The 20,327-nt window shown below is 38.4% G+C and overlaps 1 protein-coding gene across 1 annotated transcript; it reads left to right on the forward strand.

Moving 5' to 3' along the window:
* The first annotated feature begins 4,228 nt into the window (after positions 1-4,228).
* LOC124277612 (leucine-rich repeat-containing protein 74A-like) lies at positions 4,229-18,917 on the forward strand. Its single transcript, XM_046713336.1, is given in 13 exon segments — positions 4,229-4,466; positions 5,422-5,615; positions 6,854-6,961; positions 9,062-9,098; positions 9,392-9,555; positions 10,054-10,140; positions 10,460-10,676; positions 15,616-15,689; positions 16,750-17,043; positions 18,079-18,164; positions 18,351-18,366; positions 18,775-18,886; positions 18,889-18,917. Coding segments are annotated over 13 exon segments (1,656 nt in total).
* The last annotated feature ends 1,410 nt before the right edge of the window (positions 18,918-20,327 follow it).

Below are 20,327 nucleotides of genomic sequence, written 5' to 3' on the forward strand. Positions count from 1 at the left end.
TGTACATAATCGAGTCGGACCAGACAACCCAGTGATCAACAGCGTGAGCATCGATCGACGCTACTGGAATACGATCGCGTGACCACCCGATCCCGTTATTTCATTATTTCATTTTGTACAGGTGAGATACACGATTGATCCAGAGACCCTGAGGGATCGACATTTAACGTCCCGTGATAAATAACAGGCAACATATCCCTTTACACTCCAATAATCCTGTTCAGCCTATTGAACAAATCTAAGGAACTCAAATGTGTAACGTGCTTAGTATTACGAATTATGTCAAATCCGATTATTTCCTTGAGTACCGCAAAGCTGTGGAATACAGTACACCAGTAATACTGTGAGTGAAGGTCAGGGTAATTATTGACCGAACCCAATCGTCCCCGTGGCCTGTTGAGGACCCTTGGGCAGTTCAGCTGTGTTGTGGGTAGGTTGGAGAACGCCATATTCATATAACTTACAAAGGTAATTCTGTTTCTTTACTTATTTTCATGTCGTTCGCGTTTAGGTTGTGTATGCAAACTGTTCACTAATGCCATTAATGATGATCAGTGTTCATTCACTTGATTTCTACAGTTATTTCTCCCTTTTCACAAATGGAATCTAGTTTGAGGTTAGAAACGATTGGGTATACCTTACCCTGACATTGTATTTATACAACCCTCCAGCATTACTGAGTAACCAACAGTGGAATCTATTTCCTGATTCCTTGGAGATTCCGAATGGACGAATGGGTTTATATACCGCTAAGTAGCAAACGCACAATCGTGTTTAGCTCACATTTCCTCACACACTGAGACACATATGTAGGTAATGGAATGGTGGACTTCGGCTTGACTGGCGAAAGCTTTTTCCCACAGCACAAAATATAAATCTTTTATTTTTTAAGAGTATTTTTATTAGAGTATGTTATTCCTATTCTAGTTTATAGGAGGTATATTGGTTCATTTTAAATGATGGATAAATGTTTTTCAGTAATGAGGCCGGGGTAGGGATGGGGGTAGGGTGGTAAACCCAGCTTACAATTTCACGTTGTCACAACGTTATGCTTTCGTTGTTACAACGTTATTCTGTGGACTCCCATTTATGTGGCCTGAATAACGCCATTTTTACGTCGCCATGTTTTCTTAAAGGGCAAGTTTACACGAAAATTAACCTTTTTTTCTTGCACCTTTTCATCATAAAAAGTGTTTGTCAAGTTGTTTTATAACCAAAACAGTACAGATATTAGAAGTAACTAATTTATTTTTTGCGTTAAATCGATTCAAATTTTAAACATGAACCGAGAGTTCTATGTCCAAAATAAACACACCATGGCTTATGTCCCTTGGAAATGACGTTATTGGTGCCGGACTGATAAAGGAATGACGTTGTTAGACCCATTTCCCGTGGTGCAGGTATAGGTGTGGTTCTAGTGTCTCGAAGCGCAGGCTACTGTTTTAATCCAGCTGTTGCCTGGCCGTCAGCTGGCTATGTGGTCAGTTCTACACTGTGATGACTTTGCAGTTTGAAGAAAACGTATACATTGTTACCACGTAACCAAATTGTACAAAATTCAACCTGAGTCGGTCGTCTTTCAACAGTATCGTTTTTCACAAAAATTGAAACGATTATGCACTACATCTAGCTTGCCATCGGTGAATGTGTCGGCATTCTACGTTTGTTACTTAATTCCTACATAAATCGTAATATGACCCACCTCTTCCTCTCTTCCCACCTATCGATACCATATCCAAATACATCACGAAGAAAAATACAATTGGCAGTTTTTAATTCTGTTTGAAATTCGGTTTTCTATGACATCATCTGATCATTGTAAGGCAAATATCCTGAAAAGTCCATGCATCGTAAATCTGTTAACGTCAAAGTGAATTTTCAGCCATATTGCAGAGTGTTTATATAATCACGTCACACGTACTCTTACACGAATCCCTGAATTCCTCATACAGTTCAAATTAAAATGACAAATGGTCTTTGTCACCAATACCAAGTGTTTCAGTGAAATCTAACGAAATATATCAGATGCCGCGCTGGGAAAGAACCACTTGTTTGAAATGTAAACAAAGTCGTGTATCTGTTCGCCTACTTTTGTTGCATACACTTGCTCATTAGTTTTAGACCATGCATGGCAAAGGTATTGTAGCAAGCGATAGTTAAAAAAAAAAATAGTGTATTCCGATGATATCCGAGATTCTTCACAACATATTATAGTTTCTGAAAGCGTGACGCCATGACTGATGACGAATTCACGCACACCGACGATGGAAGTTCTCCTCATTTCTGACTATTTCCCTTGGTCACAATGAAAACAAAAAGAAAATATGAACCAGCAGATTGTCAGAATGTTTCGGACTACTTACATGTCACATTTATGTATGTACGTTGCTTGAAACAACGAAATTTCCCGTCGAAAAATCCGGCGTACTCGTGTCAGTGAACACGCCATTTGAGAATGTCGCTTCCCGAAAGTGATGTCATACGTACGTCAACATTGTTACACATATTTTGAATTTTCATTGACGTGAGGTTATGAATGAAAATACACACGATCAATCTGTCCTGCTGCTTACATTTTCAGTTCTTATGCTTCTTTCGTATTTTCACAAACTTTTCACACGTGATTAATTTCAGTATTATTATGTTTTGGTTTGGGTCTAGACAGGAGACCAATCTAAATTTAAGTGGCACCAATTACGTCATAATGAAAGGGCGGTTACTCTGGCCTGTTTAGCTCGGCAAACAAGGACCGCATGATGGCATAACATTTCAGCACTTATTTTGAGGGTTATACTTTCATTGTTATAATGTTGTGAATAGCCCAAAGCATCAACGTAAATTGGCAACGTTGATATTACGTTGTGACATAACGTATAAAAAGACGTAATACTAACGTTGTGACAACGTTGTGTCATGACGTTACCAATCTACAACCTTCCCGCGAAGTTGCGAAAACGTTGTGTGTTAGCTGGGAACCTTGTCATAGAACCTAGTGGTGTAAGTCCCTTGTTTGGGTCCAAACTTGGCCATTCCTGGTAAAACATATTAACAGATCGAGTTCTAAATTCTTTAAGAAACATGTCTACACTTCCAACTGACTGACATAACCATATAAACCATAACCATGGGAAAATAGAAGATTCCTTACCTGCGATACCCATGTAATTTTCCCCATGTTATCTAAATGTAAAAACATGTTATAAGCTACTTTGGGGAGACGTTGCTCGTGCATATGAAGAAGTTTGAACCAATATTTTAAACATCTAATTTGGGAATTAATATATAATGGGTATCTACCACATTCACCATATACCATGCAATTTGGTGTAGAGGATCCAGCACAAAGAATTTTTTTACATGCTAATAAGTGGACCTTCTCCAAATATTCATACGGCTGAAATCCCCATACTTCCAAGCCATATTATAACATTGGTTGTATCTACGTATCAAAGAGCTTAAAGAATATATTAGGTGACATGGTTCCAACTTTGTGGACAATAGACATTACCCTTATTCAAGCTTTCTTTGCACGCAATGATAAATCTTTGGTACATTTTTTCAAGTTCATTGTGTGTGAAAACATGATTCCTAAATATGAATAATGATCCACTACATTGACTAACTGACCATCAAATAACCATCTTTGTTTCTGCGCTATTGGACCACCTTTCCTGAAGATCACAATTTTAGTTTTATCTAAATTCACTGATAATTTCCATTCTTGTCTATGCATTTAGAATATTTAGTTGTCTTTGGAGACCAACCACAGTATCTGACACTACAATGAAATTGTCTGCAAAAAGTAACATCAAAACTGTTATTAGGTCTGAAAACATTTGGATTCCGTATTTACCATTTGAAACTATTTCAATATATAATTCAATAATGAAAAGTCAGAAACTGGCCACAGTGCGGAGAGTTTCTGGACGTCTGGGCTTCCAGGATTTCCAGAATTAAATTGTGATGAGTTAGGTGTTTAGAAGTCTCAGTTAAGACGTTATGTTAACTTTCACCATGACTATTTCACGATTATGAAAATATTTGTCAGTTCTGACAATGCTTCCAATACATCTCATCCTGGGTGGGGTAGCCTATTGGTGGATTCCCCACATGGGTACAATATGTGATGCCCATTTCTGGTGTCCCCCGTCGTGATTATGCTGGAATATTGCTAAAAGCGGCGTAAAACCATACTCGCTCACTCACTCATTCTCATCCTAGGAGCAAGATGAATGTGTTACGGCCACTGAAACACGGCGGCTCCCAAGCATTGGCCACGCAATATCGCCTGGCGTTGCCTCAGAAGAAGACGATGAGTCAAATTGTAAACAGAGCAAGGAATGTCATCATGGAGGAAGAACTTAATGAAGAGGAGGAAGAACCACTCCCGCTACCAAAGCGTATTTTCAAAATGAGGTTATCTCAGTTCGAGAGTGATTACATAGATGACTACGACTTTGATAAAGGTACCATTTATTTATTTATTTATTTATTTATTTATTTATTTATTTATTTATTTATTTATTTATTTATTTATTTATTTATTTATTTATTTATTTATTTATTTATTTACTAATCGTTATGTCAGATATTTGTTTATGTTTTCGAGCTTATATTTTCTTGCTACTTTGACCATATTTCATATATATATTCTGGTCAGTTAGGAATCGAGATTTCGATTTTTTCTGATAACTATATTATTATTTCCTTGCTACTTATTTGTCTCTCTAAATTTAAGTTTCGATGATTTTTTCGATGAATTCGAACCTGGAAATGTCATCGAGAAAGTAATCGAGGTATCGTGAAACACGTGCGAGATTTATAAGAAAAACGGGATAATAATCGAAATTACCAAGCCATTATCGAAGTTTTAGTTTGGTTTAGTTTGGTTGTTGTTTTACGCCGCACTCAGCAATATTCAAGCTTCATGGCGGCGGTCTGTAAGTAAACGGTTCTGAAACAGACATCCCAGTGTTCAACATCATGAGCATTTGATGTACGCAGTTGGGATACGATGACACGTGTCAACCAAGTCAGCGACCCTGACTACCGAATCCCGTTAGTTGCCTCTTACGACAAGCATTGGTCACTGAAGACCAATGCTCACCTAGATCTTCACGGTAACATCATCGACGTAGCATAACAAGAATAAAAATATCGTAAAGAATATTTATAAAAATAAATGAAATAAAGATAAATTTTGGTTTAAAGAATATATTTTGGAATCCAAAGTAACATCATTAAACGTTCGTATGTATAGCTTTCTTTTAAAGCAATTCCGCCATGAAATATATTATAGATACCAGATGATGAAGAAAACATCTAACAGCTAAAAGGCGGTAATAATTAGGTAATTCAGAGTTTGCATATACTGCAGATAGTAGCACCGACCACTCATATTTTACATAACCATTGTTCCAGACGACGATTCTGACCAGGAAGCCATCCCTGAGGGAATTGAAGACGAGTCGCAGAATGCCTACATGTGTTCCTGCAGAGACTTGAAAATAACATCAAACAAAAGCATCATGGACAGTTTAGTGACCAATACAATGAAAATATCGAATCAAAGGCTCACAACAAAAGACATTCGTGCTCTGTCAATTGCTCTTCTTGTAAGTCTTTCGTTCCATTTAGATCGAAATGCCTTTTAAGCTATATATTGACCGCCTCCGTGGTGTAGTGGTTAGAGCGTCCGCCCGGAGAGCGGAAGGTCGCGGGTTCGACCCCCGACCGCGTCATACCAAAAGACGTTAAAATATGGTACTTGTTGGTCCCTGCCTGGCGCTCGGCATTAATGGGTACAACAAGGACTGGTCGACTCGGAGTCAGTATACTGTGTCTGAGTTGGGTATTCATGCTTCACTGCGGCATGGTATCTCAGTGAGCTAGCACTATAAAACCAGCTTCAGTCTGGGCTAGTACAAGCAGCCGCACATAAACAAACACACGCATGCACGTCGGCATATGAGCGAAATATTCTCAAGCACGACGTAAAACCCAATTTCACCTCACCTCACCTTAAGCTATATACTGACCTATACCTACTCCGCCTATAGTGTGCTGGCAATTGCGTGTTTCACTCTGAGAGGGCGGGTTCGAATCCTGGAGGGTCTCAAGTCAAAACGTTCTAGAATCTGTACTTTACTTTGAAAGTGTTTTCCCAAATATAACATATGTTACATTCGACCACTTTCTGAACGGCATTATGTAGGCATAGCCGTGGGAGCCGTAAAAAATTGCACAATAGTCTGTGATCTAGCCTACCAGTTGTCAGCATTCCATTTTTGTGTAAGTCGGGGTGACTGAGAGGTTAGTTCGCTGACTTGGAATCTGGGCTTGAATCCCGAATGGGATGCTACCATACTTGTGCAAGTTATATCTGGTAAAAACCGCAAGTTCTATACAATAACGCAAATCGAGCCAGCATTGGTGTTTAAATTCATCACATTAATGAAAATTATGTTGTGTTTTGCCCCGAATCATGCTTTGAATTTTAAGACATGTGTATTTTTTTCAATGATATTTTTAATGTGTTCATCTTCATGTTGAAATATAATATCTGTTTTATGGTCGATGCGGTGACATAATCAAGAGGTTAGCAGGTGAAGGTTAGACTTGACCTATGCTTGTCGTAAGAGGTCACTGAGGGTCAGGCATGCTGACTTGATGTATGTCATCATAACCCAATTGCGTAGATCGATGCTTACATTAATTAATAGATTGTCTGGCCCAGACTCGATTATTTACAGACCACCGTCATATAGCTGGAATACTGCTGAGAGCGGCGTTAAACAACAAACAAAACAAAAAAAGATCCTTTCAATAAAATTGTTGCCATGCTTGCTTCCAGAAAAATACATCTGTTGAAGCTTTGACCTTGGATTCTAACAGTCTTGAGCCAAAAGGAATTGAAACTATTTCACAGATACTACCTCACAAACCAGAGCTAACAGAATTGGTAAGTCTTATACTATAAACATTTATATTAACATGATATATTGATAGGCAAGGACGGCACAAACATACCGGGGAACGTGACTATTCTATCAAACGTTTTGAGTGAGTGAGTGAGTGAGTTGGGTTTTACGCCGCTTTTAGCAATATTCCAGCAACATCACGGCGGGGGACACCAGACATTGGCTTAAGACACATTGTACCCATGTGGGGAATCTAACCCGGGTCTTTGGCGTGACGAGCCAACGCTTTACCCACTAGGCTACCCCACCGACCCTCAAACGCTTTGACATGTATGTCGCACTCCTAAAGTATATGTAGAGACTATCAAGAAGGTGTTTGAGTATCTAGTCATCAAGATTGTTTGTTTGTTAAAAAATCTCTCGTTATTGTACTTTGCTGTTATAACTGGCTACTGAAGCAACCGAAACTGCACACGTATTAAGACTTCATAGAGACCGAGGGGGCGTTTATGTGTGAAGGAACACATGGTTGCATGAAGAACATGTCGAGTTGAAAAAGCTGAAGTTTGTTAATACTCTTTCTACCAAGATAGATGGAACGTAACAGCACTCGACCTCAGAAGTTGTTTCATCAAAGTTACATCATTCAAGGCCTCAGTAACCCTTTTCACAAACGGTTTATGGTAGACACATGAACAACATTTCACAATTTGATGACTCAGTGACAAAAAGATATCCTGTTCAATTCCAAATTTTGACTTGCACGTTATGTTCCTGATCTTTTGCACAGGTGAGCAGCTCTCATGCCTCTTTGCGAAAGTCTGGTATCATCACTTTGATAGTAATTCATAATCTGACTGCCTGACTGACTGACTGACTGAGTTTGGTTTTTACGGCGCTTTTAGCAATATTCCAGCAATATCACGGCGGAGGACACCAGAAATGGGCTTCACACATTGTACCCATGTGGGGATTCGAACCCGGGTCTTCTGCGTGACGAGCCAACGCTTTAACCATTAGGCTACCCCACCGCCCCTCATAATCACATTATTATGATAAAACATAAGTAATTATCCGGGTTAGAATTTTTAGTAACCCATGCGTGTCGTAAGAGGCGACTGATAGGGATCAAACAAACAAACAAACAAACAAACAAACAAAGCCGTATTATGGAATAAGCTTCATAACACACTTCTTATGAATGTGGGGAGATTTTTGTTGTTTCTAATAAATAATAATGACATGTTTCAGAGGATTACAAACAACTCATTAGGGTCTCATGGTGCTAAGGAATTGTGTGAAGTTCTTGTGGGGAACCATACCATTAAAAAAGATCGACTTTTCGGGTAAGATTTTATTAGTGTTCATTTTGCATGAAGACACTAAATGAACCTGACATGTGATGTATCTGTTGTGATAAACCCACGAAGGAGAGCATCTTATCAATTGTTCGGCAATTTATTTGTTGTTCACTAAAAACCGTTTTAGATATGAACAAGCATCACAGTCCTCAGATGTGTGTCAAATGTAGGGAAAGAGGAATGGTGCTGACAAACAAGAATGTTCTAACTGGATCTCATACTGAAGACTAACTGCATGTCATCGTATCCCAATTGCGTAGATCGATGCTCATGATGTCAATCACTGGACTGCCCCGTGATTCGATTATTTACTGGCCGCACCATATAGCTTGAAAAGTGCTGAGTGCGGCGTTAGAGAAAGCAAACAAACAAGCTGATTTACGGGTTCTGCGAGGTGAAACACTGCACGGAAAGTCTGACAGGTCGCTAGTGTCATTCTAAGGTTTGAAATATCTCTTGTAAATTAGAATTTATGATTTATATTTAGCTAATGTTAAGTTGGAATATTGCTCAGTGCGGCGTTAAACAACAAACCAACCAACCAATAATGGACACCTTTATCTAAGATGGCTTACGATTCAGAGATACTGTGGTACTGTTGCTAATGTCTGTACCTGTACATCATTGCATAACATATTTATAAAATGAATAATCATCTAAGGTAATTTCTAATACATGATATTAAGGATGCAAACACGAACGAAGTTAATACTTTGTTTAATGGTGTTGACATTCTTGATCAAACTAATACTGTCATTCTTAAATTGATCAATGTTTAAGACGCATCTTCGCTCAAATGACCTTGAGGAACCTGGCGGTATGTATTACCATGACGAGTGAACCGCCAGTAAAATATAGTGCCACTGCCTTTTGCAGCCATTGGTATTTGCAGAAACACACACAGAAACTCTTATTTTAATTCCTTTGCTATATTAGACAATAAAAATGTATTGATCGATAACACATTGCGTCCTCATATTTATCGGTCATAACAACTTTATAGGATCATTTCATAACATCGATGACACCAGTTGTTATGAGACAATTTGTTTGTTGTTTAATGTCTCATGAGACAAAGTAACGTACATTCAACTGTTTTCTTTGATCCAGGAAATGGCTTCACCGAAAAAGACGCTGAATATTTCAGAGAGGTGCTGGAAGAAAATAATGTGATCAAGGAGATGAACTTAAGCCATAATGAGTTGAGAGAGAAAGGTGGATCAGTGCTAGCGGATGGCATAGGTACGATGTCACAAGGAAACAATCTACTTGTTGTAGGATTTAAATATGTCGTGATGATACGTTGGCATAGGTAAGTTAACTTATTTTGAACTTATCGAAGTTCTGAAATCTGACATCTCTAATTTATCTTCTATTGGTTTGGTTCCAATAGACCCGCATAGATCCGGGTTAGAATTTATCGTTAGTAACCCATGCTTGTCCTAAGAAGCAACTAACGGGATCGGGTGGTCAGGTTCGCTGACTTGGTTGACACATGCCATCGTATCCCAATTGCGTAGATCGATGATCTTGCTGTTGATCACTGGAATGTCTGCTCCATACTCGATTATACTATCGATAGGTGAAATATACTTTTTTGTTTATAATGATTTACATATGTGTAGGTTTCAGTGTCATATTAACTGACAAAAATAATAGCAGTCAAAAGAATAACCAAACCAAAGGTAAACGATTTAGCTCTTTGTTATCAAACTAGCATTTAAGAAAAACAAGAAAGATAAGAAGTGCGTCACCCTGAATATCATCTTCAGAAAAAACGGCGCTGCCTTCGGGTGTTGGATCTCAGTTGGAACCATCTTCGGCTATCAGGGGCTGCAGCAATCGGTGAGAGCCTTCAGGTAGGACCCGTGATCATAACATGACACAGTCATCTCCATAGTTTTCAAAAGCCGTACACTATTTCTTTATGCATTTAGCTCACGCCATTTACCTTCTAATACCCTGCTGGTAGGGATATATACTCAACGTAACTGTTAAAGGGACAAGTGCATCACGTGCACGATACAAGGTAATGTGGTTTTGGATTTAGGTTTGAAAATGACTGGTAAAAGGGATTTGGTATTTTACTTGAATAATTTATGTATTGTGTTTGAAAATAATTGCTAAAATATGATTATTGCAAAATAAGTGTTATGTTTGTTTGTGTTTCTTTCTTAGACCAACAATACACTTGAGGAACTATATCTGGGATGGAACGGATTCAATGTGAGGGGATGTGCGGCTCTGGGAAAGGCATTGGAAACCAACACTAGCTTACGGGTATTAGATTTAACATGTAACAGGATCTGTGAGCTGAGTGTGTCGCAGCTTCTCAAGGGACTGATCACCAACACAACACTGGAAGTGTTCAAGGTATGTCACTGGCCCGTCTCGAGTTTGTGTTTTCCGTATTAATGTGCTATATACATTCCATCAACAATAATGCACCTCCTTTTTTTGCCCCACTTAGAGTGAGTGAGTGAGTTTAGTTTTTCGCCGCTTTTAGCAGTATTCCAGCAACATCACGGCGGGGGACCCCAGAAATGGGCTTCACACATTGTACCCATGTGGGGAATCGAACCCGGGTCTTCGGCGTGACGAGCGAACGCTTTAACCACTAGGCTACCCCACCGCCGAACATGAACAAATGACCAGTGAGTGAGTGAGTGAGTTAGTATTTAGCAATATTGCAGCCATATCGTGACGAGAAATGTTTTATATAAATAATAAATTAGACTTGCTAAAGAATCAGTCAGCGAAGGACTGTAAAATAACGAGAGCATCACAGATGGAGTTTAAAACTAGCATGAACATGTAAAACTATTATATTTACGAAGACAATACAATATAAAAATGGGCTATAGATCGCCAACAACTGAAGGTAGATCACCATACTAAGGCCCATGGGGGCTTACATTACTTTTGCTACCTGCATGGACCCTAGCTGGATTTACACCATCCCTTCAGCCATTGGCGTTTATACTGAGATTTAGCCACACATTAAAATGACAAAAATACTACGATTAAAAACCTGGTAGGCTGAAATTTACTTGAAATGTTTTGGGACTTACATACCCTCTCAGGAGGACAATAATTTTACGCTACTTCAACCCCCTTTGAGGGCACTGCCACTCACAATCTAAGTTACTAATCAAATCTACCAATAATTAAAATACATATATGTACAGAACATATTAATCAAAATTCATTCATTAAATCAATTTCTTTTAAAAAGCCAATAAGTAAATGAAAATTAACAGTGTTAAAAAGATCCTTAACTGTTTGCACATTGAAGTATTTACCCCTTATGATGGAGAATTCAACACAGTACAAATGACCAGTATATTCCATGATTAATTCCAACAAAGCGTATGGCGAAACATAAATAAAATCTAAAAATACAGTCCTTTAAATTGAGGCGCGATACCTAATAAAAAATATGCTGAGGGAGTATTAAATGAGTGAGTAAGCAATTTTGTGAAGAGAACAATTAATGATTATATCATATATCAATAAAATTAGATTAAAACCTGCTGACGCTGAGAACAGTAAAATTACTAGCGTATCACAGATATCCACTTAAAACTAGTAATTAAATCTAAAACATGTTAATTATAAATGACAAGACAATGTGAAAATAGGCTATAAATTGCCAAAAGAACTGAAGGTAGGTCACCATACTATGGACCATGGGGACTTACAGTACATTTGCTTCCTGCATGGAGCTGTATTTACATCATCCCTTCAGCCGTTAGCAATTTAGACACATTTAGCCATACATTAAAAATACACATATTCTACGATTAAAAAGGTTGGATAGATTGAAATTAACTTTGAATCCTTTGGGACTTACGTACCCCCTCAGCGGGACAATAATTTTACAATACTTCAACCCCCTTTGAGGCTACATACAGACAAGTTTATTAAGTAAAAGGCCACAGGCCCATCATACAGTCATTTGCATATGATATAGATAGTTTAGTGCACATGCTGTGTAAGAGGAACATTTCTGTGCTGAAGTACATGGTACAGAAAAATACTGACATCTTTTCTGATACAATTATTGTGTGTTTTCATAATGTTAATAATGTTAATTTTCGATCAAAATCAGTCAAATATTTCTGAACATATCTTAACCTTAATTCAGGAAAACGTTCACACTGAAGTAGTACATGAAATTCATCTTCAACAAAATAAGCATAATCTCTCATTGTAATTAACTTTATTGTATCTTCCAGTTTCAAGAGCTAAATTAAAATTACCGCATCTAAATTTAGAGAGTGCATACAGTTGCAAAAGGATTACCATTATAGAACCACTTTTCATATCCCGTAATAGCCCAAAATTTATAAAAACAAGAACTTTTGTTTTACTAAGATTAATTCACATTCCAATTTGATTACAAAAACATTCAAGAGCATTTATCGTCTGTTGTAACTGATTACATGTATCAGAAAGTGCAGAAACATCATCAGCAAACATAAGTGAACACAAATTGTTAAAATCAGATGAAACATTAACACCTGAAGGCTATTCCACCTTCCTGTTCCTTTAAGGAAAACAGCTTATCAATAAATATGATAAACAGCTGTGGGCTTAACACACAACCCTGACGGGTACCAATATTATACGTAAAACACTTAGATAAACCCTTGAGGGTACAGCCACTAACAATCTCAGTTACTAATCTAAACTACCAATAATACAATATTTATCTATTTACAAATCATTTAACAAATATAATTCTTTTAAAAATGCAATAATTAAATGAGAACTTATATTATTAAAAAGATCCTTCATAGTTAATGATTTGAAATAGTTATCCCTTGTGCTGGAATATTGAACACATTCAAGCAGAACATGCTTGACCGTGATTCCTTCATCACAAGGGATACAAAACGGAGGATCCTCGCCTTTCAATAGGTAGTCATGAGTATATCTTGTGTGGCCAATGCGACATCGCCGCATGATGACTTCTTCAAATCTGGACTGACAACCCAAGTAGGTGTAACCAACATACGGTTTTATAGCATGTAATTTATTAATACCTACTTGAGTGTCCCACTTCTTCTGCATCAGATCACGGATTTAAGATCTAATGGTAGCTTTGTAATCAGAGTATGGAATTAGAAGTGGTGTCACAGATTTGTTGAGTGCTGCCGTAGCAGCAAGATCGGCCATTGTGTTACCAGAAATGCCACCGTGGCTGGGTAACCAACAAAAGACGATGTCGTATTGGCCAGTAGCAAGTTCATTATATAATTCATTAATTTCTATTAAAAGTGGATGTTTACACGATAAGTTTTTAGCAGCCTGAAGGCAAGAAAGAGAGTCTGAATAGATTATGTTTAGGGCGTCTTTGAATATATTTAAGAGCCGTTAATAGGGTGTTTGCTTCTGCTGTAAAAATAGAGCTGTTATCCGGTATTCTATAAGATACTGTTCTGGATCCAGTGACAGTAGCACAAGCCACTGCGCCACCATCCTTGGACCCATCTGTAAATTAGTATTTGTATGTATTATATTTACCTTTTATTTGATTAAATTCTTTTTTATATTGTCATTCATTAGTTTCTGATTTTTTAAATGTAGTTAATGTTAGGTCGACTTGAGGCCTAACTTATTGACAAGGAGGAGAAGAAAGTAGACGGGAAGGAGCTATTTTTTCTAGCTCAATGCCGGCGGCAGACAGGAATGGTTTAATGCTTAGCACAAGGGGCGGAACAAGAGAAGATGTTTGTGTGTATAAATCCTTATAGAGGGGGATTGAAGATATAGTCATGTGCAGGGTTAGACTGGTTGGCGTTGTAAATATAGTTTTATACGGCGTTGTGTAACAGATGGCTCATCGGCCTCGACATAGAGACTTTCAACAGGAGAGGTTCTAAAGGGCCCAAGACAAAGTCTTAGACCTTGGTGGTCGACAGAATCAAGAATTTTAAGGTTGCTTTTTTGCAGGCTCCACCATATACAATGCAGCCATAATCAAGCTTCGAGCAGACCATTGATCTATACAGATATAGGAGGGTAGATTGATCCCCTGCCCACTTTGAATTAGAAAAAACTTTCAATAAATCGAGTGCTTTGAGGCATTTAGTTTTTAGGGAATTGATATGAGGAATAAACGTTAAATGGGAGTGGCAAATTAGACCTAAGAACTTGGCCTCCTTGAAAACTTTGATTCGAGTGCCATTTAAAAATATGTCCGGGTCATTATGCGGCTTTTATTATCTACAGAAGTGTATACAATTAGAACATTTAAAGCCGTTTTGAAAACATCTTTAATTTATTTTGTTTAAACATAACTGCAGTTGCCGTTCAATAGTATGTTAATTTTTACCACGACAGGAAACATTAAAATCATCCACAAATAACGATCCATCAGTTGAATCGTTTAAAACTGTTGATAAAATATTTATCTTTACACTAAATAGTGTGACAGACAAAATACTGCCTTGTGGGACACCCTGATCCTGACTGTAATGATCAGACAGGGTAGAACCTACACGGACTTGAAATTGTCTGTCATTTAAAAAGTTAGTTATAAATTGAGGCAAACAACCCCGCAATCCGAAGCCATGTAAATCTCTCAAAATGCCGTATTTCCACGTAGTGTCATATGCCCTTTGAAGATAAAAAAAGATAGACACTGCGTGTTGTTTATTAATTAGAGCGTTTTTAACAAATGAATCCAAACGCACTAAGTGATCGAGAGTACTTCTGTTTTTACGGAAACCACATTGTATATCTGTTATAAGGAAATTTCTCTAATGTCCAAATATCATCAAAAATATGTAAGAGTGTCTCTAAACATGAATCTGGTAAGTGCTTCAGGAGTTGATAATGAATGTTATCAGCACCTGTAGCAGTATCGTGAGCCTGATCAAGAGCAGTATGAAGCTCATGTATCGAAAAGTTTTCATTGTAGTCTTAATTATTAATAGATTTCTTTTCTTGCTGTCTTTGATATTTCTGGAATTCAGGTTAGTTAGATGAGGTGGAATGTTTGGCCAATGTTTCTCCAAGATTGTTTGCAATATCTGATGTATTAGTCAATAAGTGGTTCCCATCTTTCAGATGGCGAATGCTAGAAGTAGAGCCCTTACCTTAGATTTTCTGGATCATGTTCCATACCTTTGATAAGAGAGATATTTTTGTATCACTAAGATTTTGTAAAGCGATTCGTAGTCGCATAGTGGTAGTAGGTATTTGTATCATGGACTATGCATGTTCGGTCTCTCCGGTCTCCTTAAATGCAAATCCATGTAAAAAAGTGAACTAGAGCAGCGTTCTATCATATTGTCAATGTTAATTGTTATCCTGAACCTCCCCAGCTTCCCTTAATGGCATCTATCCAAGTGGAGCGCTGACCCTTCTAAAAGTGCTGGAAAAATACAAAACAATCAATGTGAGAACCTTGTTGACCTCGGGGTAAAGTATGACCATAACATATTAAACAAGCTTCTATTTTCAAGTGGTGAGTGAGTGAGTTGCGATTTTCAGTCACGTCCGCAATATTTTAGCCATACTGTTTCCAGTTTCATATCACCTTTTATTTCTCCCAGCTGAAAATGTCACGGTACATAAATATGATGTGAAATGGAAACGTTTGTTTCGGCGAAACAATCGAAGCTGTCTTTTTCTTGATCGTTGGCGTTGGCGTTTTGTATTTATGACACTAATATTTCATGACAGTTTACCTGTTAATGCTGTACTATTTCCGTAATTCAAAAAAGCGTATTTACCTTTACATATGGCATAGATAAACTCAAGTGTTGAGCAAGGGAGAATCTGTTTGTTGAACCGATGTTTTCCAATATGAGCAGAATATGTGAATCTCACTCATGTTTTTCCCCATCACGATATAGCGGGAGTATTGCAAAATACAACCCAAACCGTACAAGAAGCCATAGAGCTTACTCCTTCTTATTACTTATGATTATTTAGTTGTCAGTTGTGCATGAACTGCTATTTGACATACTGGCTCCTGTAAATTGGTGCATAAATTCCGATCACACGGACATAAACACACACATGTATTGTTATAATTGTATATTTTACTCTCATGCCTTAACAACAGATTTAGTTTGACGTTCGTATACGTTTAAATCACTACGAACTGCTGAACACACATGTGGACCTGAACCAGCTTATGTTATAATATCATATAATCATATACTGACATTACAAAGAAAGTACACACCTGGTGTTTGGGGATTATTTGAAAAGTGTTGTGATTTTGATTGGCAACTTCGCAATTGGGCACGATATCTCTGGTGTTAGGGCAACATATCAAGAAAGTCTGCGACTTATATATCACTGTAAAAACTCTTTTCAAAACATTTACGTCGCTCTTTGGAAAATAATCCACAAGCACCATGTGTGTACTTTCTTTTGTATGTCAGTTTATATATACTCAGACAAATTTGCATTAAGCCTTCTGAATCTAACTGTTATGATTCTGGCAGACACAGAGTGTCACAGAAGAGTTCATTCAACTTAAAACAACTCTTGAAGCCAAGCGGAACTTGAAGGTTCTACACGGCCCTGTCTTGAGGGAGGAACTAAGGTTCTCCCGCCATCAGGAGGAACTGGATGAACTTGTGGAGAAGAGCATTGAAGACTTGATGGAGGAGAATCCTATGACGGTCCTATTTGAGTTCGCGAGGCAACAGAACTTTCGAATTCTTGACATGTTTACAACTTTAGACTCCGATAAAAGTGGATCTCTGACTATGCGGGAGTTTGAAGAAGGGCTTGTAGTAAGGCAACAGTCATTGATTTCTGGGTTCTGATAAAACGATGTAACTTCCTCATATACTGCATGTGACTGTTTGGGTGGGTCAGGCTCGCTGACCTGACTGGACACATGTTATCGTATATCAAATTGTGCAGATACTCATGATGTTGATGTATCCCAATTGCGTAGATCGATGATTATGTTGTTGATCACTGAACTGTCTGGTCAGACTCGATTATGTACAGACCACCGCCATATAGTTGGAATATTGCTGAGTGCGGCGTTAAACATCTGTTTGGTGGCTCATTCTTTGGGTCCATAGGTTAAACTTGCTTATTGAATATACGACGGTTTCATCCTGCATAGTAAACATTTTCAGATTGCATATAGAATATACAAAATAGTTTGTGAGTGGATCAGTGAGTAAGACTGGTTTATCGCCTCTTTTGCCATTATTTAGATAAGTGCATATCGTGTCAGCATGATGTCAGTGGAAAGACAGAAGCAGTTGTGATCTTAGATGTAGCACTTCGGTGAAACCATGGAGTACAGGCATTGTGGTGTCAATACTACAGACATCAGGGCAAACCCACGATCTCACGTCCACGGTACGCATCTTTGATCCGGAAATCGTCTTAGACCATTAGGCCCCGCGCATAATGGCTGTCCGTACATTTTGGACGGCGATCGTGTTCATTATATGACTGACTGACTGACTGAGTTTGGTTTTACACCGCTTTTAGCAAATATTACAGCAACATCACTGCGGGGACCCCAGAAATGGGCTTCACACATTGTACTCATGTCGGGATTCGAACCCGGGTCTTCGGCGTGACGAGCCAACGCTTTAACCATTAGGCTACCCCACCGCCCCCTTCATTATATGAAACAGTCAATAATCTGGTACGTTTAAGCCGTAAGGTCACAACTGTACAATGCTTTAAAAGGTTCAAATAACATTCAGCCACAGATGATATGTATGAGGATGTGTTTAAGACGTAATCAAGTTCAATAGTTTATTTGTTATTGCATCAGGATCTGTTTGTTTCTCATACAGAAAGTCAACATCCCCATCCCAAATGTAGCTCTGCATCTTCTTCTCAGCAAACTGGACATGAACAAAGACGGAGTCGTGGACTATGGGTAAGTAACAGTTTGTAGTAACAAACCCACGTGGACGGTCATACTATGCAGCAGCAAGTGTATTTCTGAAATAGTGATGATACGACTATTCAGCGGAACTCCAGTCGTCACACGTCGAATTGGGTCCATGCACCATTCGCTCAATGCAATTTTATCTGGCCAATACTGTGTTATTGTACCTAATAGTGAATCTTTGCTCAAGGTAACAACCACATCTTTTTGTTGACTTCAGTCTTATTTATCAACCGTGCAAATCAACCTGCAATATTGCCCTATCAACAGCATTCACCAAAACAACTTGTTGTTACTTGTCTTAAATATACTGAAAATATTCTTTTCTCATTCTGGTGGTTTTAGTGAAGCAGCTAAAATATACCTCAAAAAGCATCATGATCCCATACTTACTAAACATGCCATCGACAAAATACAATGTAATATAAAAGCCCCATTGGTATAACCGAAAGTAACGTAGGTATTTATATGAATTTGACAAAAAGGACGCTCAAAAATACTTAAATCCGACATTTCACATATCTCACAATTTTGTGCACGAAACTGACAAGATTAACAAGTCCTACGGCTCATGTTATCGGGGGTTTTATCGTTTCAGCGAACTTGTGTTTGGCCATCGAGAGTACAAGAAAAGGTACGAGAAGCAATAGCTGAGGAAGATTTTACCACTACTGAAATAGGAAGAATTTCGAGCAAAATCAAAGATCTAATGAAGAAAAATTCTTAATGCGAAATTTCTAAAGGACTATCTAAGGAGACATCTAAAGCAGTGTACAAAGCATGGACTTTCATGATGGAAAATACAAGAAGATCAACCATCTGACATTCGGACATTGTTTTGTGTGGATTAATGACAAGAGACACACTTAGACATAAAAGCGAAGTAAGGAATACATTTCAGACTTACATTATCCTTTAGAACTTGTGTTCATAGGGCATCAGCTTTGGTGAAATCAAGTGGTATCTCTTTCTACAAAGGTTCTATGCAATAACATCACAAAGTCCAAAATGAGTGAGTGAGTGAGTATAGTTTTACGCCGCTTTTAGCAATATTAATTTCCATCAATATCACGGCAGGGGACACCAGAAATGGGCTTCAAACATTTTACCCATGTAGGGAATCGAACCCGGGTCTTCGGCGAGACGGGCGAACGCTTAAGCCATTAGGTTACCCCACCGACCCTCACAACGTCCTAAATACCATTGTGGTATCATCAGTTACCGCGACGTCACAGTCAAATGACGTCAGGAGCCCCTCGGCCACTGAAGCTGGTTAGGTATACTTTCTGCACTCAGTATACTTGTTATTGTTTGGGATTATAATTTTTTATGATTTCATCTCTGTGTCGTTTGCCATCAACTCTACCAACAAAGTTTGAAAACTTCTCGGCAATCAAAGATTTGCCGCTTTTGATGCCAAATGATGAGTGAGTGAGTGAGTGAATTTAGTTTTACGCCGCACTCAGCAATATTCCAGCTATATGACGGCGGTCTGTAAATAATCATATCTGGACCAGACAATCCAGTGATCAACAGCGTGAGCATTGATATGCGCAATTGGGAACCGATGACATGTGTCAACCAAGCCAGCGAGCCTGACCACCCGATCCCGTTAGTCGCCTCTTACGACAAGCATCGGTTACTGAAGATTCAGTCTAACCCGGACCTTCACGTGTCAATCTATTAATGAAGATTAAAGGGATTTAGTGACTATGTTAAACTTTCATCCTCTTAATGGGAGATGAAGATTAAAATAAGGAAACCGAAATCGTGTCATTATATTTTATGGTTTTCGCCATCTTGATTTTCTGGTTCTTTCACAGGCCGACGTCGCGATATAGCAGTACTGTTGTGGTCTGTTTGTTTGCTTGTTGTTTAATCCCGGACTCAGCAATGTTCCAGCTACATGGAGGTGTTCTGTAAACAATGGCGTCTAGACCAAGCAACCCAATGACCAACACGATGAACATCGATTTACTCAATTAGGATACAGTGACTTGTGTCAACCAAGTTAGCGTGCCTGACCACCCGATCCCGTTGGTCGCATGTTTTGACAAGCATGGGTTACTGAATACCAGGTACTGCTGTAAGGCGGCAGGAAACACATGTCAATGTTATGGTTTTATGGGAATAGTGGGAACGGGTGCCACC

Source organism: Haliotis rubra, unplaced genomic scaffold (assembly GCF_003918875.1).
Source record: "Haliotis rubra isolate DU_JTF1 unplaced genomic scaffold, ASM391887v1 Scf2241, whole genome shotgun sequence".
Classification (NCBI taxonomy): domain Eukaryota; kingdom Metazoa; phylum Mollusca; class Gastropoda; order Lepetellida; family Haliotidae; genus Haliotis; species Haliotis rubra.